Here is a 22,625-nt window from a genome sequence, read left to right as displayed (position 1 = left end):
GAAAATTCATGGCATACTTCGGGATTGGGTGGTGCTAGCTATTCAAAAACAGCTGGTCATCCCATTGCAGCTCACGTTGACAGTCGGAATCAAACCAAAACACAGTGTGGTAAATGGCAATGTGCAGGAACTCGGAGCTGCTCCATCTGTCACTTTATTCACTGTTAACATGGAGAGGAAACACTTCAACTCAGACGGTTTCTTTACAACCAATTCAGACTGATCACTTCGGTATTTTATTTTATTTATTCATTCATGGGATGAGGGCATCGCTGGCTAGGCAGCATTTATTACCCATCCCTAATTGCCCAGAGGGCAGTGAAGAGTCAACCACATTGCTGTGGCTCCGGAGACACATGTAGGTCAAACCAGGTAAGGATTGCAGTTTCCTTCCCTAAAGGACATTAGTGAACCAGATGGGTTTTTCCTGACAATCGATTCACGGTCATCATTAGATTCTTAATTCCAGATATTTATTGAATTCAAATTCCACCATCTGCCACAGTGCGATTTGAAACCGGGTCCCCAGAACATTATCTGGGTCTCTGGATTAACAGTACAGCGATAATACCACTAGGCCATTGCCTCCCTGTTGTATTTAGTAACAGTGACACCTTGAAAGCAAGGGCATGCCAGAGATTTCGACCAGTGGAATATTCTGAGGAACGGTCACTGGACCTGAAATGTTTCTGATTTCTTTCCACAGAGGCTGCTGAGCTTTCTCGGCAACCTCTGTTTTTGAGAGTTGAATATTCTGGTTGGTGAGGTATGTGTGACAGGGAGTTTACTGTATTACAGCATTCTAAAGTTCGCAAAGTGACAGTATTAGTATTCTGCGAAACATGCTCGAATATTTTCATCAACTGAAGTTTGCTACCAGAATGTATGGGGTGGTAAGAGGCCAGTATCAGTTTCCTTGTGAATTAGAAATATGTCACTGAGACCCTGGTGTCAAAATCTCCATTGTTCAGGAGACCTCACTCTGCATTCCTTGTGCCCCTATAAAATGTGAATTAGTAACGCACTGTATCTACATTCTTCAGCTGACCTTTCAAGAACTGAGAAGAGGAGTTTGAGTGGTCAAAGCAAGGATAGCTGCTCGCATTTTACTCCCTGCCTTAAATTATTGTGATATATGCAGGCTGTCATTTCTCATCTGTCCCTCTATCCTTTTCCAGACATTTCCTCCAGTATCGATCATTGCAATGAGTTTACAGTCCATGTTTGCCTGCAATGCAAGAGCTTATTTCAATCATTAGAAGAAGATAATGTGAACTATTGGAGGAGGTCAACGCTTCACCAATGGCCAACCCTTATCTCGGCAGTAACTGGGAAATCTGTACAAAGTGAGTGGCCACACCACAACTACCAAAATCACATTTTCATAGCTGGGCTGCCAGTCTTTCCCGGTTATTCCAAGACTATATCATGATAATCAGGCTTCAATACAAACTATCCTTATTAGTCCTGTTTGTTCCTGGGGACTTATCCAAGGAATTCAGCACTCAGTGGGTTAAACTGTGATTCCCCAGGGACTGCTGTTTGCCAGAGCTGCAAGTTAACCTTCCTTGTAAAACCTATATCTCACATGGTAAGATCAATGGTGTTAGGGCCCCCTCAGCTTGATCTTGCCTTCCCTGTAACTAGGGGCACGAACCTTTCCAAGACCCTATCAAACACTATATATAGCACTAATTAGACAGAAGGGGCTTATCGCCAGGAGAGAGGGAGAGTCTCACACTATGCTCTGCAGACCTCCCAGATCCCCACTCGACAGAAGGAATTCTTGTTATCAGCTTCCACAATAAACAGCATAAATCTCTGGGAAGCACAGCATCAGGACAATCTTACAGCAGCTTGGAGATTAGACACTGAAATGTTGATGATGTAATGGCTTTCCAAAGGAGGATGTATATTATTGTAGCATGAGCTTCAGCAGAGTCAGCTTGTCTCTATCCTCCTCACCCTACCCTGGGCAGACACTAACAGAGAAATGGTTATGGACATTTAAGAGATAATCTTCCAGTTGAGTTGGGAGCCTCAAGCAAACAGAATTTGACACTGAGCCCCATTAGGGGATATTTGCACAGGTGACCAAAAACCTTTTACAAAAAGAGACAAGCTTGAATGAGTGCCTTAAAAGGGGCAGAGGAAGGTCGAGCGGTGAAGAGATTTAGGGAGGGAATTTAAAAAAAATAACTAAAGCCTTGCACATTTGTCGATGGGGAGGTGGTTAAAATCAGGGACATGTGAGAGACTGGAAATCAAGTAGTTCAGAGATTGTGGAGGAGGGTGTAGGACTGTGACAGGTAGAGAAAGGTGAGCCCACATGTATTCGGATAACACGGCCCTTTCCTTCCTGTCCCTTTGGCAGGAAATTGTAGGCAGGTCATTGAATACACACAGCCATCAGGTGAAGTGTCATGTAGCTGGTACAAACTTAAAAACAGAAACTTGAAAAACTTGAAAAGAGCATATTTCCACTTTTCAATATCTCACAGATAAAGGTTTTTGGTCCATATTCCAACTCCAGCTGTGATGATTTCCACCATGTTTCTCTTCATCACCCCTGATCAACGCTATCCCCCAGCCTGATCTCCATCTCTCTTCATATCCGTGCCTAATAAACATTAAATTTAAAAAATACACAAAATGCTGGAAAAAACCCAACAGCTCTGGCAGCATCCATGGAGGGAGAAACCAAGTTAACATTGAGTCCTGTAGGACTCTTCTTCTGAACAATAATAAACATGAGCTGACCCTGGTCTTGAAAATTTGAACTGAGTGGAAATATCCATAGCCTTTAGCAGCAGAGATGGAGACAGGGATGGGAACAGTTCTCAGTTTCTAGTAGCCTTGTACGTTTCATGATTTTACTCCATGTAGGCCTACATGGGAGGTAGCTATAAAGGTTTCCACAGTATTTGATCCACAGAAGCTGTCTATATCAGCTTTATAATACTGGAACATGGGACAGTAAAGCGATGGCCTGAACAGCAGGTCAATACAACCTTACTCAGTTGGGAGTGTACTGCAGGTTGGAGAGGCAATGTCTGACAAACTGAACCAAAACTGCAAAGAGGTTTAAAACATAACCATGTGCTATTCAACGCTTCATGTTGCTTGGCAGACAGATTCTTTTGACTAATCCTGAGGACGCTTTTGACAGCATGCGCTAATTTGAAATGATCTCACCCACTGCTAACAAATAAAACACACAGGCCCGGGCTTCCTGGATTAGAAGCAAAATACCATCGCCAGCCCTATCCTGGGCACCTCACTATCAGAAAACACCATCGCTATTTCTCATTCTCTTCTCCAGCTCCCACAATCAGGTTGCCAACGAGTGTCAAATCATGCATTGTATCATGGACCGCCTCACTCAGAGCTGGATTGAACTAAATTTATGAACAAAATTGCTGGAAAAGCGCAGCAGCTCTGGCAGCATCTGTGAAGAAAAATCAGAGTTAATGTTTCGGGTCCAATGGCCCTTCCTCAGAACTGAACTAAATTTATGTTGGATTTTTACAAGCACTGCAGAGATTCCATTGTTAATCACTTAGTCTGCACTCCTACCCACGCCTTGGATATAAAGGAACAGAATGTTAATCCACAGCAGCTTCCAGCTCCTATTTTCCTGCTCTGCACCCTGTCCCAGTCAATATAGTATAGGCTGCAACACTGTACAGTGTAACTTTCCATCAACGGTTGACCGTTCAGAAAATGCATGTGAGGTAGCCCTTACCCTGTTGAAAATTGATGTGGCAATGTATGCACAGCGTGGATGGAAGGCTCCAGTCCCACAAACGTATAGGTGAGTTTGGTTGTAGAAGTGGAGGACCCTCAGGAAGTTGCCACAGTCCAGCTGCAAAGAAATCAGGAGGCTCCAGTTACTTTCCAACATCTACTGACCAACAAAACCCCTCAGACTATAGCTGAGCCCAATGTTTAACTTCACTTTAAAACTAACAGATATGAATTGTGCATTTTACAATTGTTAATTTGATTGGTTTCAGCCTTGTGTAGCAACATTCACCTTGCTTTACCTATATTTCATTATAAATAGGAACTTCTATTTTTTTTTCAGGGGATGTGGGTGTCAATGGCTGGCCAGCATTTGATTCTCATCACCATTTGCCCTTGAGGTGGTGGTGGTGAGGAGCCTTTTGAACTGCTGCAGTCTATGTGCTGTACGTTGACCTACAATGCCCTTATGGAAGGAAAGTTGTTGGAACTGCACCCATCCAGGCAAGTGCAAGTGGGGAGTATTCCATCACACTCCTAACTTGTGCCTTGTAGATAGTGGACAGGCTTTGGGGAGTCAGGTGAGTTAGTCACTGCAGTATTCCTAGCCTCTGACCTGTCCTTGAAGCCACTGTATTTATGACTCACCCAGCACAGTTTTAGTCAGTAGTAACCTCAGGATATTGGAAATGTGGGATTCAGATGTTAATGTCATTGAATGTCAAGGGGTGATGGTTTGATTGGCTCTTGTTGGGCATGGCCATTGCCTGGCACTTGAGTGATGTGAATGTTACTTGCTACTTATCAGCCCAAGCCTGGATAGTGTCCAGGTCTTGTTCATACATGCTCATCAACTGCTTCAGTGTCTGTGGAGTCATGAATGGTTCTAAACATTGTACAATCGTCAGTGCTCATGTCCTCTTTTGACAATATGCAGAATTGAAGGAAACAGCTGAAAATTGTTTAGCTGAAGATATTACCCTGAGGAATTTAAGGGTTCTTGTGGTGCAGTGGCAGTGTCCCTACTCCTGGTCCAGAAGACCTGGATTCAAGTCCCACCTGCTCCAGAGGTGAGTAACAGCTCTGGACAGGTTGAATGGAAAATACATACCCTGAGGAATTTCTGCAACAGCATCCTGAGGCAGGAATAGACCATTCAAACCAATACCTGTCTTTCATCTGTCCCTGTTCCCTGAGCTCACAAGTATCTATCAATCTTAGCTAATGATCCTATTGTTCATAGCCTTTTAAGACAGGATTTTAGGGGACAGAACTTTAAAATTAGTGCAATTTCATATCCCAACTACATTTTAGAAAAGGCTAAAGAGAGAGCGATACTTTTAAAACAAAAACATTTCTGCATTGTTCTGGGCAAATGTAACAGGAAAGCAACCTTTTAAATTTTAAATTACTTCTCCTATCTTTCTTCAACGCAACTTTATAGGATGCAAATGGAGGGATTCCATGAAATGAACTAACAGCATGCTAATCTATTTGACTGCATGGTACATCAATGCTGTTAAAAATGTTCATTGATTATTCAATATTTTCTTTGTTATAGAATCCAAATCTTTAGGATCCCACGCACAAATCTGCAAAAAGACTTGGTTTTAGAATCACTACAAAATTTAACTTTACAAGATTATAATATTTCAAAATGTCTCCTTCGTTAAATGGAATATTTTGAAAATGGTGAGGACATTCCAAGCACCTCTATATTGTTTTTGTTGCTACGGGGGTCAAAACTTAAACTGAAACTTACTGAATATCACATGAGTGTTTTGGTATCTTGAATTTTGCTAATGAAACAAGAAACAAAACAGCTAGTACTGTGCAGTGCAAAATAAGACTGTTTTTTGATAGCAAGTAAGCAAAATGCTGATTTTCTGTTTTAAGGTAGAGCAGAATGAATGAGATTTCTGGGAAATTTAATGAACAAAGAGATGCCGAGGTGGGTCTTGCTGGTGGGAGTCAGTTCTGGAAAGAGTCAGCAGAGTGGAGTGGTTGTTGAAGGATACTGAAAGGCATGACAGGGAGAAAACATGATCCTGTTGGAACTTTGGGAGTCATTTGGTCATACAGCACAACTTGGAACTTTGCCATGTAATGCTGTACATCTGCCAGAGTGTGGTGTACAGAAACAGCTTTAAAAGAATTATCTTGATTGGTTTAATCAGTTCATACAGAAATAATTTGGTGCATTAACTGCCAGTTAAATAATGTTTGTTGCTTTTAGATTTTTTTTGTTACATTAAACGTCTTAAATCATAAAATCACATCTTATTTCCATTAGTGTCTGAGAAAATCACCTTATTTTTTAATCCCCAGAAGTTAGCAGACTCTACAGGATTACAACAGTTTCCCAGTTTCATATTCTGATTGCCAGCATCTCCTAATGGCGACATGCTATAAGTGGAGTTAAAGTCAGGGAAATAATTGGATAAATGTTTTTAAAAAAGATTTGTTTTAATAAGCACTAAAACTGTCAGAGGCAGGGAAGTTGATCATTGCTATTAGGCAGCAATACATAGGATCATTGCTTCACTACATTGAGTACGTCATTTCAGAAGGAACAACCCTTTCAACTTGAAACTTCATGGTGGGATGTTTCTCAGTGCTGTATGTAAATAAAATGCTTGGAAACAATAGAGATCAGAGGCAAAGAGAATCAACAGACTAGGGCTGAGACATACTGCAACTCAGCTTAAAAGCTGTGGGGTACAAGGCTATGATTGTTCTCCAGGAAAATTATCACTCTATTACTCCCTAGTGGGATGTCTAAGAGAGTTCTTCAGAAGTTATGCCACAGAAAATGGAGCCTACTCTGCACCTAGCTATTATGATACATTAAACCATACTTGATGCTGGCACTGAATGCTTCATTCTCCAGCACTAATATCACTCAGTGTCATAAATATAAAAACAAATTCTCTTTCAAGTAATGAGCAGAGGTTCTAATAGTCACTGCTGCTCTTTGGTGTAAATTTAACTTATATAGTACAGTTGGAGGAAAGAGTTCTCCGTTCTATGTTGTTGTTAAGTTTCTATTTGAAAACATATGCCATTTGCAAATACTCACGTCAGGGTCCTTCCCAGCCATTTTACATTCAGCTATTCTTTCAGGGGTAGCCGGCCAGTATAACTGGAGGAAAAAAGGACAATATTTATGTACTTATTAATACGTTGGAAGCTAGGGTAGCATAATCATCCAGAAAATGCAAGCCTAAATTCAACCACGGCAGATTGAAGATTTAAATTCAGCATTTGAAGATCCGTAGTTAAATGTTGGTATTGACAATTGTTTTGGGAGTGCTGTAAAAATTGGCCCCCTCTGGTGAAGACAATTTGTCGTCCTCTCTCAGTCTATTGCATTTGTGATTATCTTCCTCCATCAAACATGGCTGACTCTTAACTGCCCCTGAGGTTTCCCATCAAACCATTCAGAGTCAAAGTGAAGCCATTCAAGATTAAAGTTTCTCCACTACCACACAATCCCCAACCACCATTTCTCAGAGCAACCAATAAATGGCTGACTTTGCCATATTCTGAGAATGAATTAAAAAGAAAGAAGTTTGTGTCTGGTGTCTTACAAATAATGATTGCTATTTACAATGGAATTGCAATAGTGCCATTAAAGTTTGACCCTCTCCTGGTATTGTATTGGCACTGATGTGTCACCAAACATAAGGAAGGCAGATCCGAATGCTTCCTTAGAGCAATGACTATTCCATGCCTCACCAGCTACAGACGGGCATGTTACAAGGTAATAGACGCCACCAACATCAGCAACTTTAAAACAATTAGCCTTGGTGTAATTCTGGCTTTGGTGGATATTGCGAAATTCAGATTCAGATTACACCATATCTGAGGCAGGCACACTTGGCATTACCCTTCCAGTAGACCGCTATCTCTCACCTCTCTGAGACAAACACAAAAGTACCCAGTGCCACACTGCATCCCTTGTAAAATCAACAATGCGTCAGGTCTACCCACAGGTATCTGAATTTATTTAGTTTTTCATGCACTAACTTGAACCATGAAATACTCAGGTACTTAATCAGATCAAACCAACAGAGATAGTGACAGTGTTGAAACTGAGAATGTCTGGAATGAGCGGTGCTGGTGATTTAGATTTTGTTGAGTTGGAGGTTTTGCTGTCCAGACATATTCCAGCGCAGAGAGTTCAGAGTCAACGTCAACAACCCCCATTCAGCATCACTATCTCATTCTTCACATCATTGCTGCTCGTGGGGGAGGAACCTGTTTGCTGTTCAAGTCACAAATCACACTCCTGCCATGAAGGGAGCCAACAGATCACAAATCAATGCAATAGATTTTAGCCTTCGCTGATAGTGGCTACTTCAGAATTACAGGTCAGCTGCTTCATTTTTAATTCAAGCTGCTGTTGAACATTATGCCCGGAGACTGTACAGTGCAAGAAATGTTGCAGAATGTAAGATGAGTAGCTGATCATTGGGGCTAGGCCTATAATCCAGCAGTGAGGTTAAATACGCATACAACATGGATTCATCTGTTGATGATTTGATTCATCATCGTGCCAGTCCATTGTTATTCACTCAGACACAGCATCATAAGGGAATTGGAGAATCCCTCGTAAACAATGATTACAGCAAAGTTTATAAATTTTCACTGGCTGTCGATTTCAGTCATCAGACTGTGGAGATCCATAGCCAGACACCGGACAACCTGAGGGCAGGGCCTTGTCACCATAGCGATGGCATATGGCGAGCAGAAGAGACGGGCTTTGTGGTAGCTCGTTGGTTTGAAGCTGGCCTTAAGCCTAACCCCACTTGAAAACTTCGGTCAAATCACACTTTGGCCTTCTAAATTCCAAAGAATACAGCTTTAATTTGTGTAATTTATCCTTGTACTTTTACTTTCAAAGGCCAGGTATCATTCTGATAAACCTTTGCTTCTTCTAAATCCAACATGTGGTTGCTAAGATGTGATCCCCAGCACTGCTCACAATACGCCAGGCCTGAAAAAATCATTAGTTCTCCGAGAATGGAGTGAGTAGGATAGATAAAAAAGAGAACCAGTAGATACATGCACTGCAACACAATATGCAACGGAAGAGTTGCATATTATTTTATTAAACGGAGAAAGACTGTGGAAAGCAGAGAGAGATTTTGGGAGTCCTTGTGCATGAGTCACAAGAAGCTAGCTTTCAAGTTCAGTGGGTTATAGGGAAGACAAATGGTTGTTATTGCAAAGGGAATGGAGCATAAAAACAAGAAAGTCTTGCTAAAACTATACAAGACACTAGTCAGAAGACACCTGGGATGCTGTGAATACTTGGATATCAAGAAGGCTTTCAATAAGGTTCAACACATAATAAGATAAGAACTCATAGTGAGGTGGTACTTTAACAAAGATGGGAAATTGGCTAACAAATAGAAGACTGAGAGTTTGAATAAAGGGGACATTTTCAGGATGGCAGCCTGTATCTACTGAAGTGCCTAGGGATCAGTGCTGGGGTCACAATTATTTACAATATATATTAATGATTTAGATGAGAAAAACCTAATGTACTACAGTCACGTTTGCAAATAACACAAAAATAGATGGGAACATAAGTAATGAAGATGATACAAGGAGTCTACAGAGGGATATGAACAGGTTAAGTGAGTGGACAAAAATGTGGCAGATGGTATATAATGTGGGAAATTGAGATGTTCTGCACTCTAGCAAGAAGAACAGAAGAGCTTAATATTATTTAAATGGGGAAAGACTGAGAAAGCTGCAGCAGAGAGAAATTTTGGGAGTTCTCGCGCATGAACCACAAGAAGTTAGCATTCAAGTTCGGTGGGTAATAGGGAAGGAAAATAACCATTATTACAAAAGGGAATGAAGCAGAAAAAGAGGGAAGTCTTGCAAAAACTATATGACACTAATCAGACCACAACTGGAATACTGAGAATAGTTCTGGACCCCTTAACTATGGAAAAATATGGCATTAGAGGCAGCCCTGCAAAGATTAACTAGTTTGATCTCCAGTATGGAGGGATTTTCTTAGGAGGAGAGGTTGAGTAGGTTGATATTGTATTCAAAGTTTAGCAGTATGAGAAGTGACTTTACAGAAACATTTAAGCTTATTTAGGGGGTTTGACAGAGTAGATATGGAGAATTTATTTCCCCTTGTGGGAGAATCCGAACCAGAGGGTACAATCTCAAACCAAGAGGTCACCACTTAAGACAGAGATGAGGAGGAATCAAGAGTCATAGGGATAAGGAGGGAGAGTGAAGTTGAGGATTATTAGATCATCCCAAGACATTATTGAATGATGGAGCAGACATGACAGGCTGAACGGTCTATTTCCGCTCGTTCATTTTATTGTCTCGTTTTGTGGCCTGGCTAGGATTTTGCAAAGCTGAAACATATGTTCTGTTACCAATATCCTGCCCCTCTAGACAAAAAGGCCGGTATTCCATTTACCTTTTTGATTCATTTCTATACCTGTTCAAAACATTTTACTGAGCTATTTACCTAGACAGTCAAGTCTCTTTAAACCCTCACTGTTTCTACCTTTACACTTTGTAAAAAAAGTGTCTCTGCTTTGCCTCTTAGGTGTAAATAGATATCCTCACATTGGCCTGCATAAAAATCTTTAAAGTCTCAGTGTTTCTGATGCTCAGAGAAGGATCACAATCCCATAACATTTAAAGTGCGCACCATTGTTAGGGTGGAGGTTGGGATCAAATGCAAATGTTTCCTTATTGCTTTGCTTTTCCAAGACACATTTTTCAACAACAACTTACTAATAGGAGCCATTAACCTCGTCTTCTGATACACAGCTTTAATATCAGACTCAACTGAATTGGAAATGACCTTTCCCAGTGGAAGTCAATGGGTCTATAATTGGCAGCAATTACATTTAATGGGCTGCAGGAATCAAGTCCTGACAACGTAGGATGTACATTCAGACAGTCCCAGGAGCCACATTTCAAACAGCTTTGTTTGCATGCAGTTACTATGCCTGTGCGTACCTGCTGGACGAAATATACCCTTTTATCAGTTTATCGTATCAATTCACTGTCATCATTGGTCGTCCTCACTCATCGCATAACCAAAGTGCCTCAGAGGAATTACTTGGTCCAATTTGGCTCATTCTTACCATGAAACCCGAACTTAGCTTGACCTAATAAAGTCATTCCCTCTGGTACAGTGTCAGTGTTAACATTTCACCCAATAATTCTTTATCATTATTGCAAGTAAATGCTTGGAAACTGGAACAGAGAGCTGCTAGGGTAAAACTCTTCCTTACCAAGCATCAAAATATTGATCAAACTACATTGCTAGCTTTATAATCCCTGTTTGCTTTGTTTGTAATTAAACACCAAGTGGAGAGGGTCAAATACCAGTATCGAAATACCACAGAAGCAGGGCATCCCTACCATCACTTAAACATGGAGAAAAAAGCTATATGCCACCAATTGATCAGCAGGGTATAACCAGATACTACCAGGCGATTGCATATTTACCCCCAGATGACTGGCAGGAACCACATACAACCTAATGATTGTGCATATATCAACATATGCCCTCTTTTACTTGCTAAATTGTCATTCAGAAAATTGATGTTCCTGCCCACAGGTTTTAAAAACAGGAAGTACATTATGAGAGTCAAACTGAGTAGGGAGAATTGCACATTCGTAACAGATTTTGCATTACTTTTAGCCAGAAATTTAAAATTGAGGAAAAAGGGAAGGATGGTCTTCCAATCCTCTCTAATTATTTTTTACTCTGAGCATCACTCAAATGATGACTTATGCCCAGCTGGCACAGAGAGTGATCCACCTCAAAACTGCAAATTGTTTAGAATCATAGAATAGAATAGAATCCCTACAGTGCAGATAGAGACCATTCAGCCAATCGGGTCTGCGTGACCTTCCGAAGAGCATCCCAACCCCATAACCCTGCAATAATCCCGGGCAATCCACTTAGCCTGCTCAACCCTAGACACTACAGCATGGCCAATCCACCTAACCTGTACATCTTTGAACTGTTGGAAGAAACCAGAGCACCCAGAGGAAACCCACACAGACCTGAGGAGAATGTGCAAACTGATCGTCAATAGCCGCCCAAGGCTAGAATTGAACCCAGGTCCCTGGTGCTGTGAGGCAACAGTGCTAACCACTGTGCCGCCCCAAGTGTAAGTTGGATAAAATGTAGATTCTTTTACAAATCAGCCAAATCGGGATCAATTCTGATTAGACTTTTGGAGTCAGTGTCTGTCCCTAATGTAAAATTGCCTTCTGACTGCGGCTTAATATGAAAGGTTCCAATCATAGATACATTCTCAGAGATATACATTACCACTATGCAAGGGAAATCTTTCCACCTACTTAGTATCTCTTGCCTGCTTACATCTCCATCCTTTACAATGACTGTCTCCACCCCACTCTCTCCAGCCCAAAGTTTCTATCTGTATGCTCTGAAGTCTGGCTATTTTAATAGATTGTTCCTTGCCTGTTGCTCACCACCCAGTGTCCAACAGGACAAGGCACTGGACATGCTCTTAGGCCTCTGCTTCTGCTTGCTTCCATAGAGCCCGTAGCAGCCAGCATGTGTGGTATGAAACTGAATGGATCAGAAATGCCATGACATATGACTGAAGATTGCTAATTTACTATGGTCGATGGGGTCTACTGTCTAATCAATCAAGCTCAGCTATGAGCAACTTGACACATTGGTGCCACAATCCTCTATGTGCCTTTTCTAGACTAGCATTAACCTGATTAAAATAAACAGGTTAATCACTCTGAAAATAGCACACAGTTTATAGTGTCCACCATTGAACTTCTCTAACAAAAGAAATGTAACCTAAATGCACATCTGAAATTCAATAATAGCTCCATTCCGTACATTTAAGTCCCTTGTTCAGCCGTCACAAGTTTTTTTTTTTTAAAAAGATGCAGGATTCTAAAGAACATGCTTATATTTTCTGTGGCACTCACAGGCTCCATATAATTAACTATCAAAAACAAACACTTGCACTGACAAGCAGCAACCATCTCACAATGATGTGTTCTTAACCCCACAAGTGTCAAAGGCTGATTCAATTGGCTCTATTTCCTGCACAGTGATTAGCAGGCTGTATGACTGATACATGTGAATCGACTGGATTCACACTCACTCCTTACTTGCTCAGGGATTGTAGCAAGTGGTGACAGCTTTCGTTAAATGTCTGTTTTTTTTTTCCTGGTAAAACAAAATTAGGATCATTTTCAATGAACGGAAATTCTGGGGAGGCCTGTCATTTAAAGTATCCTTTACCAGTCATGAGTAAATCATTTCTAGAATAATATTCACACAATTCTGCCTTTCTGAAAGCCCACGTTAGCATACGAGGGCACATTCAAGACTCTGGTGTTGCCAACATTCGAAGGAAACCCTGATCTCTAACATATGTCCTCTTCAAACATGGCTCCTGAATTGGAAGCAAAACAGCACCAAACTAATTCTACAATAGCATAGGTGCCAAGACTCCTCTAATGCTTTATCCCATTGCTTTGATTGCTCTCTTCGACGGTCTTATCCACCTACATTCCTTGAATTCATTTGCCATATTCCAATATCTCTCCGCACCTGCCCCTTCACTGAACTTAAATTTTTGTCGCCATTTACTGCCTACTCTGTGTGTCTGTTCATTTCTGTCTGCATTTTGGTGCAATCCACCACACAACACTGGTCTTATCTATACCATCTTCAAGTGAGGCAAGGCCAGGGGCACCCATTTTTACCTTCCTCACTCCACTCGAGATGTCATCCAGATTGCAGGTCAGGAGGTAGTCCTTCGCAGCTGCGTAGAGTCTTCGGCTGTCTTCATCGAGGATTATGGAGTGCAAGTTGGAAGCTCTGAAACTGAGTGGGATGATCCGTTTGTTTAACATCAACTCTAAAGAAAAGAAAATGTAATTGATTAAAAACCAAACTTTGAGGTTATCAACAGCGTCAGCTTAACATATGCAATGAGGACTGGCACCACCGGAGTTCAATTCAGATTAGACTGGAAGTCTCTTCCACAGCTGATCATAAGGATCCCGGTAAAGGAACTTCGTGGCAGTCTCAAATGAGCTCCTAGTCGGGCCCTCTTGTGATGCAGTCGTACTGTCCCTACCCCAGGACTAAGACACCTGGATTGAAGTTCAACCTGCTGTAGACGTGTGTAATAACATCTCTGACCAGGTTGATTAGAAAAATAGGTTAAATAAAAAAGCTCCTATTAGGGCCCTCTTGTGGCACAGTGGTAGTGGCCACACCCCTGAACTGAGAGACCCAGGTTCAAGTGCCACCTGCATAATATCTCCGAAAGGTTGCTTAGAAGATATCAATAAGTTACTAGTCAAGAAGGCCAATGCCACAAAACTATCCAAATTTTGACGCAAATTGAAAATTTGACTAAATTCATTTAACTACCATTTGTGGGGAATGAAGCAAGCTGCACTGGTACAGGAGATGTGTACAAGGTTGAACCAACAGCATAGGGGAGTCCAAAACTAGAGGGCATAGGTTTTACTTTTTCACACAGTGGTGTGTATGAACTGGTCGAGGCAGGTACAATTACACCACGTAAAAGACATTTGGTCATGTACGTGAATGGGAAAGGTTTAGAGGGATATGGCCCGACGCAGGCAAATGGGACTAGTTCAGTTTAAAAAACCCAGTTGGCATGGATGAGTTGGGTTGAAGGGCCTGTTTCCATGCTGTATACCTGTATGACTAAAGCCATGTAGTTCAGGCAGAGCGGAGGGAGCTTTGCTTGCTGAAGAACTCTGGGCCCATTTCATTCTTCCACATAAGTGTGGAACGCTCAAAGTAATTGTAATGTGATTACAGAATCATTCCAAAGTGTCTATATTCTGTACTTCATATTTGTGTAAGATGAATTCTCACCCTTGCTCATCATGTCGTTTGAACTACCTGATAGATTTGTTGCCACCATCCGGTTTCCTTGTAAGGATCTATAGAGACTGCCTGATCCAGTGCCGAAGAGGAAAAGCACTTGGCATTCAAATGAGAAGAGTTCTTGTTTTAAACGTGATGTAGCTTATTGCCAATCAAGCAGGATGTGTTATCCGCAATAGGTCACTTTCAGAAAATATGGCAACATAGGACACAGTCACAGAGCAGCAGGAAGTGAAATGGCTAGTCACAGAAAGATCATGAGACAGAATGAGACAAATTTGATGCAGGGACAAGAGTTACTATATTTTCAGATTGTGTACCGTGGTTGGAGAAACATAGTTGAACTGCTGTAGGCTGTAAACAATGTGGTCCAAGGTGTTTAGAACTCAAGACTAAATTTTCTACAAGCAACTCTGCAACACAAGAGGTGTCATTTCATAGAGCACTTATATGCACTTCATAATCAAGACTTCTCACTCTTGACCATGGATGCAAAGTCAAATTAGCTAAAGTCAAACCACCATTGGTCAAGTAATAAACATGGAACAATTACGAAGGAAAGGTTAGTCACGGAACAACCTACTAAAAGAGTGTTAGTGGAATATTTCAGAGTTCCCTAGATTCATGGATCAATCCAAAACAGAAGAGAGAATTCATCAAGATTAGCTATAACATCATAAGAAATTTGTTTCATACCATCAACAAGGTGGAAACTTGTGATTATACTGCATTTGCAGAAATGCTTTTCACTACTATTTGCCTCAGGTCCACTGTCTCTTTTTCAGAACCTGGAGTTCCAAAGGACAGCCATTTCAGACTCCAAATATTAACTCTGTTTCTCTCTCTACAGATGCTGCCAGACCTGTTGAGTTCCTCCAGCAATTTCTGTTTCTATTTCTGGTTCATTGTACATGGTGTGTTTCTGCAGCATTAGCAGCAATATGTAAAAGGATAAATTTGAATTGCATTTGGTTTTAATTACAACCAATTTAAACCCACAAAGGATTCAGTGATTCCTTCTGGAGTACTGATTTAGTCAGACTTCTTTGAGTGAGCTGGCTTGTCACAAACAACAGATATTAATAGCTAACTTATAAGAATGTGGCTAAAGTGTAGATGTTAGAAAATTGATTTGGTTGCACAGAGTCGAATGAAAGAAGCAAACTAGATATTGCCAGAAAACAATTTGCTTTAAACTAAAACTTTCCATTTATCATCCACTTCTACTGTAATTAGCAGAATAGTAATAGCCAATAGACAGACAAATGGGTCTATAATGTTGGATGTGGGGCTGTTTCTGCGCATATCCCAAACAATGGCCAATTCACTTGACAAATGTGGTCATTCAGGAAAGCATCAATCACCATGGAGTTAATAAGCTCTTTTGATCTCAACAACAATCGAGGAAAAGCTTTCCAAAATCAGCATGCGGGCTGATTTTTGGAGAGTTGCAAGCTACAAGGGATGAACTCTGCCCAGTGAATCCACCCATGTAGATTAAAGAACAAGCCTGCTAGTTTAGGCTAGTGCATGTATAGCATTGCATGAATAGTAGTTATACCGATGATGGGAAGCTACCAAGAAAAACTGGGAAGTTCTTTTGGGGTCCTGCTCAAGCAACTTCACTAAGAAGGAGATTATCCGTTCATTATCACATTGCTGTTTTAAGCCTACTGGTGCGCAAATTGCCTACTGCAATCCCTACGTTATATGAATGACTACACTTCCAAAGTTCTGTGGCTATAAAGCACTTTGAGAAGTCCTGAGATTGTGAAAGGCTATGTAAATACACATTCTTTCTTTGCACTCTGTGGAATAAAGCTGCTAATAGAATTAGACAGCAGGCCACCTCAGCGGTTGATCCAGGTTTTAATAAATTGAAAAGGTGCATTTGTGGTCTGACCTAGATCCCAGGGAGTTCCCTCATTACCAAACCCATTCTCACCACTGCACTGTGGCCAGCCAAAGGCTAGAGGATTAAAAATCTAGCAGTATCACACTAAAGGGAACAATACACACCACTGGCCTAAAAGAGACACATGGGAGAGACAAATTTGTAGCAGCTTTATTGATCTAAATTGGCTGATTATGTTTTGAACATATGTCCAACTCTGATTTTTGGCTTTTGACTTTGTAATTTTATTTTCCTTACATGGGGATATGGCTCTTATAACAACCATGGAGGGAGTGAAAAATATGCAGATTGTAACATTACATGTGGCTCATAGGATAGAGTGTTAAAGAATGCAAATGGGCAGAGAAGGAAAGGAAGACATATGTAGTCATTGTCATTGCAGAGTGTGGCTTCTTTGGTAAAAACCGAAAGAACTGCGGATACTGTGAATCAGGACCAAAAAAAAATTTCTGGGAAAGCTCCCGACGTTTTGGCAGCACCTGTGAAGAAAAAAAACAGAGTTAACGTTTCAGGTCCGGGTTCTGAGGAAGGGTCACCGGACCCAAAACGTTAACTCTGTTTCTTCCTTCACAGATGCTGCCAGACCTGCTGAGCTTTTCCAGCAACTTTGTTTTTGTCCGTGGCTTCTTTGGTACTTGAATCAAACATCTTGTCTCTCTCAGATTAGAGCATCCTGTTTCTCTGCATCCTGGGACCTTCTTCTCATCCCATATAGCCTCCCCTTCCCACCCACCCTGTTTTATTTACCTCTCTCTGCTGTTTGCCTCCTTTATCCAGACTTAGTTCCTGGCCTGTCAATCACTGCCTCTGCACATGTTACCCACAAATAGCTTGGTAACCCCATCTCCATAACACAACCAAGATCTTAGTCTGTGTTAAAGTACAGTTAGAACAACTGGTGAAGCTGCAAGGTGTGTGTCTAATTTTTTTTTATGGTGGCATCATTGTTTGACAAATCTTCTGGTCAATTAAAAAGAACAGATCCAAATTTGTAAGTAATACGTTGGTCTAAACACAACTGCTGATGATACATGAAAGGAAACAGGAAACAGGAATGTTTCTCTTATTAACCATACGGGAAGGATTGGAAATTTTGCTTCAGAAAAATTGTTAGCATCAATTGCTCTGTGCCTTTGTTCAGGTTCGCTCACTATTATATAAAAGATTATGTTCAACATAAACCTTCACTTGACACAGAATGGAAAATGAAACTGCCAAACAGAAAATCTCTGAAATAGAAAGAAAGAGAAAATATTGGAAATGCACAGAAAGTCATTTAGCACCAGTGAAGAGAAAAATACAAGCTCTGATATTTTCAGTGACTAGCCACCACCTGAAGATTTGAGGTACTTTGGTAAAGTTTGGAAAGAAATGCAGATAAAGGAGCCAAGGAAGACAGAGAATGTGGAGGGTGAGAATAGAGTCGTGAAAGAACCAACAGATACAATCAACCACAGGAGATGGATTAAAGGATTTTCAAACTTAGAAAATAATTAATATTAAGAACAAAATACTATGAATATAATGGGGGCAGTCCAAAGAAGACTCACATGGCTGATCCCAGAAATGGAGGGATTGTCTTATGAAGGAAGCTTCATTAGGTTGGGCCTGTACTCATTGGAGTTTAGGAGAATGAGAGGTGACCTTAGTGAAAGATACAAGATTTTTTTTTTTTAGGAAGAATGGCAAGAGTAGATGTGGTGTTTATTTCTCTTGTGGGAGAGTCTAGGACCAGAACACACAATCCCAGACTAAGGGGACTCCCATTATATACCAAGATGAGGAAGACCTCTTTCCGTCAGAAATGTGCATCTTGTTATCTTTGTGCACTTTTTCAATTCAACTCCTAATTCGAGAGGCATACGGTTAACTCACATAAATTGAGCATAACATGGTAACCAAGGCCACTTTGCTTTTCAGCTGGCAACTGGAACATCAGACAGGGGGCAAAGAGGTAGCAAAAGGTCAGGTTTACAAGCTAACTTGTCACAAAAGGACTGTGTTAAATGTATCCCATCAAAAAAAATCCTTTATTTATGATATGCAGTAACTCAGCTTGAACAACAAAATATCCCAAGGTCACTCAATTAGTCAGTGTGGCTTAAGTGGAGAGAACACCTGCCTTCGCTCAGTTTTCTGATTATTCTCCCATGCTTTCTGAGGCTCAATCTGTCAATCATCTTGCCCAAACACAGCTCGTCTAAAAAGCCATGCATTGTAGTCACAAAGAAAGCTACAAGAACCAGATCCTTCACATGTTCCTCCTGGTCAAGTATTTATTTTTGATGCAGTTACAGGGCTTGAAGACTATTTATTTAGAATGCAACTACCCTAATTGCTAATTACGAACCTGCAAAGTGCCGAGGCCCAGTGTTACTGCATTCCTGACTGGAAGCATTCTCTGCAGGAAGTGGCACAACATTACCATGGACCCCACAGGCCGGACTCTACTCCTGTGAAGACCCAGCAGCAGGTAATGGGTCTTTTCATGAACTTGACTAATCATTAAAGCCGTGACATTCAGCCTTTTCCTCTCCGCTCCCAGAAATCAGCCACCCAAACATTTGAAAAGATAATTGAAGGAAATTTAACCAGACTGTAGGCTGCCTAAAGAGAACCATTGAGGGGAAAATTTAAGTTAACTTGCCAGTCAGCAAATGGACGAGATTGAGTGCAAAGCTGGTTTTACATCTGGACTGTTGTTACTCTCCGTTTAAGTAATTTAACTCCAGCCTTTGGGTTTCTTGCCTGATGAGTTACGTTAAAATCAGCCGCTTCATTGCAGGAAATGTGTTCTGTTACAATACGGCAACAAAAACAATTTACAAACGATTCAAAAGATACAGAAAATGCATCAAATACAGAATGCAACATGCAATATTGATAACTTCATGAGCTCTCATATTCCATCAAAAGATCCCCTCAAACTACAGAGCCTGGTACGAAAATCTAATCTTAGAGGACTGGTCACAAATGGTGACTCAGCCCTTGAAAATGGAAAACAATTCATTTAAAGGCTTGATATTTAATGACAACAGTGCCAGATAAATCTTGCTCATTTAGGAGCAAACACAGATTGCAATGGAGGTTTTATCACATTGAAACGCTTCACTTGAATACAATATTGTAGAGATATGAATTCTATAATTGCTGTCCTCCTGTCTCAATTCTTGATGTGTTATGCGTCGTATCTAAATCAGGCCAATACGATAGGTATCTCTAGATTTACCATGTAGTGCTGTGCATGAAAGTTTAGAGGTACAATTTTAAGGTGCATTTCAGCAATTTGTCAACAGGATTTCTTTCCTTTTTAAAAAAAACTTGAGCAGTTACGACCCTTTGAGGCTTTGTGCCTATGGCTCTAGACCTTTTTTGGCCCATGTACAGACCCTATGTTCAATTGATAGCCTTCTGTCTGGAATATTTGGAAGGGGAGGATCAATGAAGATGGCAGACAGCTGATATGGCACAAGGTGCTGGGTGGTTACTTCGCCACCTGTGGGAAATTCATCTCTCTTTGGAAGAGGGTAAGTGCATGTTACAACTCCTATCTTCCAAGGGAACCACTGCAGCAAACCTGATAGCATGAAGTCTGAGAACATTTGACGAACCGTGCTCAGCACCCTAGTCACAATGTGCCATGCGTTCAGTCACGACATGTGTGACAAAAGCTGGCAGCAGTGATCAAGAATCAGTGTAGCCAATTGGATGTCGCTGGCACCAGCCATAACTGCCAGCCTTGGTAATGGCAACAAGGTTCAGATCAGTGAATGAAAGCCTCCCTTTTTAGTTCAATCACCGCTCAGCATAGGCTGGCATATCCAATCATAGTAGCAGCCAGCTGAGGCTTGGAACTTGGCTCTGCCTCTTTAATAGGGGTTCTGCATTTACAACCCATGGCTATTGTGTATTGGACAGGCACACAGCACCATAATCTTCACAACCAACTTGTGAAGAACCACATTGATTTTAGCAACCATTAAAAGATTTGTGTGGTAAGCTATTTCATCTGCTCCCATCTATTCCATCAGACTCGTCCTTGTACCTTGGACTTTTCAATCAATCAATCATTCAGTTTATCCCGTCCTTTTTTAGCTTATGTCACTTCAACCTTGGCGAATATTGTACAACTGCATCATAGCCTGCTGAGAAGATCTAAAGGCTTAGAAAATTTTATGTCCCTTTTTGTGACAAACCCGTTCCATCCCATCCCATTAAATTTTGCTCATATCTTTCCTATACAGACCCTAATAAGCTGACCTTGAAAAATTGGGTTCAAACAGCACACACCCAATTCGTTGCGTCTGCAAGTCACAAATACCCATTTGCACCTAAATTACGACAATAGCAGTAAATCAAAGCTTATGTCTCTTTAGTAAATAGCAAATCTGCAGTTTGGTTTTTTTAAGTCCCACTTGGGTGAACATAAACTCATTCGCATGAGGTAGTTAGATATTGATCCAGCACTCACAGATTGCACCAAAGTGCATCGGACAGTCTGGGAATTGCAAGTAATGGCTTTACTGACAAACTCTTTCACCCAACATTAATGGATTTGTGAAAACGCCATGAAGCAGACAAGGTAAGGATGTGATTACATGCATGGCCAGAGGTAAAAGGATTGAAGGATTTTTGGCTTGAATTGATTGATCAATTAAAAATTTTAGTCATCAAATCGTACAGTGCAGAATGAGGCCATTCAGCCCTCTGTAGTGTTCTAGCTCTTTGAAAAGCTATTCGATTAGGCTTGCTCTTTTCACATAACCCGACAACTATTTTATTTTCGAAGGATATTAATTTATCCAATTTATATTTTTCCAAGTTATTAATGAGCTGGAATCCCACTACTCTTGCAGTACATGTGTTCAACATCCAACCCATGGCCTTAAATAAATCACCCTTTCCTGCAGTTGTTTAGCAAATGTTGGGCCAGTTGCTTTAATTCATGTTTGGGTTTTCCATGTTCTGAAACATGTTAACGTTGCTGCGGCTTAGCTTGAGAGACGATAGCAAAGAATTACAGCCAATAATCAGCAACAGCACTGAGACCAGCGGCTGAGTAAATGAAAAGCTAATGAGAAAATATGACTAAGGTGAAGCATTTAAGTAAATTATTAAAACATTTTTAGAATCATATTCTACAAAAGGGAATTCATAGTCATTTCCAGACTCATACCCAAGAGCAATCTCTATGAAAAGAACATGGATGGACTTATCTAAACAGCACCTTCAAGAAAGAGCAAAATTCTAAAAGTATTTTATACAATCTCAGAATATCTGAAAATGGTTCACAGCAAATGCAGTACTTTCAAAATGTACTCTCCACTGTTAACATGCCAGTTAGTGCACAGCAAGGTCCCATATTAATTGAGCAAAATCCAATATTCCATTGGTTCTAAGTGGCTAATTATGATGTGAGCTAGTGTAGGTCCATGCAGCTATCACTAAGCATTGGGAAGGGGCACTGAACCCTCTTTGGATTTCACTGACCTAACTAATATATATTATCAATACTATATTGCTTAATGTGCTGAATACTTCATATTTTTGTATCTTAACTGTTTAAAATGCATCTACTTAGCAACATAAAGAATCATAGAATCCCTACACAGTGTGGAAACAGGCCCTTCGGTCCAACAAGTCCACACTGACCCTCACAGCATCCCACCCAGACCCATCCCCCAATAACACACTTAATCTACACATCCCTGAACACTACAGGCCTGCACATCTTTGGGAGGAAACCAGAAAACCCGGAGGAAACCCAGACAGACACGGGGAGAATGTGCAAACTCCACACAGTCACCCGAGGGTGGAATCAAACCCAGGTCCCTGGCGCTGACAGGCAGCAGTGCTAACCACTGAGCCACCATTCTGCCCTAAATTACCAAGGATTATCCCAAGAAGGATAAAAATAATAAAGATGAGTCCATGAAAATAACTCATTTGATTATGCAAGCTAGGATTGAGGCTAGGAAGTCTGCTGTGAATAACTCACCTCCTGACTCCTCAAAGCTTGTCCACCATCTGCAAGGC

At 40.9% G+C, this 22,625-nt stretch overlaps 1 protein-coding gene across 2 annotated transcripts in view; it reads right to left on the bottom strand.

Annotated features, from left to right (window-relative positions):
• Positions 1-22,625, bottom strand: part of sema3h (sema domain, immunoglobulin domain (Ig), short basic domain, secreted, (semaphorin) 3H) — a 152,952-nt gene that overhangs the window by 82,723 nt on the left and 47,604 nt on the right. For both annotated transcript variants that reach the window (XM_048606598.1, XM_048606599.1), the window contains exons 2-4: positions 13,510-13,664; positions 6,824-6,886; positions 3,746-3,865 (exon numbers count right to left, since the gene is read on the bottom strand). In XM_048606598.1, coding sequence (XP_048462555.1) covers positions 3,746-3,865; positions 6,824-6,886; positions 13,510-13,664 — 338 coding nt within the window. The remainder of the gene's footprint in view (positions 1-3,745; positions 3,866-6,823; positions 6,887-13,509; positions 13,665-22,625) is intronic.

The sequence above is a fragment of the Rhincodon typus genome, chromosome 16 (assembly GCF_021869965.1).
Source record: "Rhincodon typus isolate 14 chromosome 16, sRhiTyp1.1, whole genome shotgun sequence".
In the NCBI taxonomy this organism is placed as follows: domain Eukaryota; kingdom Metazoa; phylum Chordata; class Chondrichthyes; order Orectolobiformes; family Rhincodontidae; genus Rhincodon; species Rhincodon typus.
This window is presented reverse-complemented; position numbering and strand designations above follow the sequence as displayed.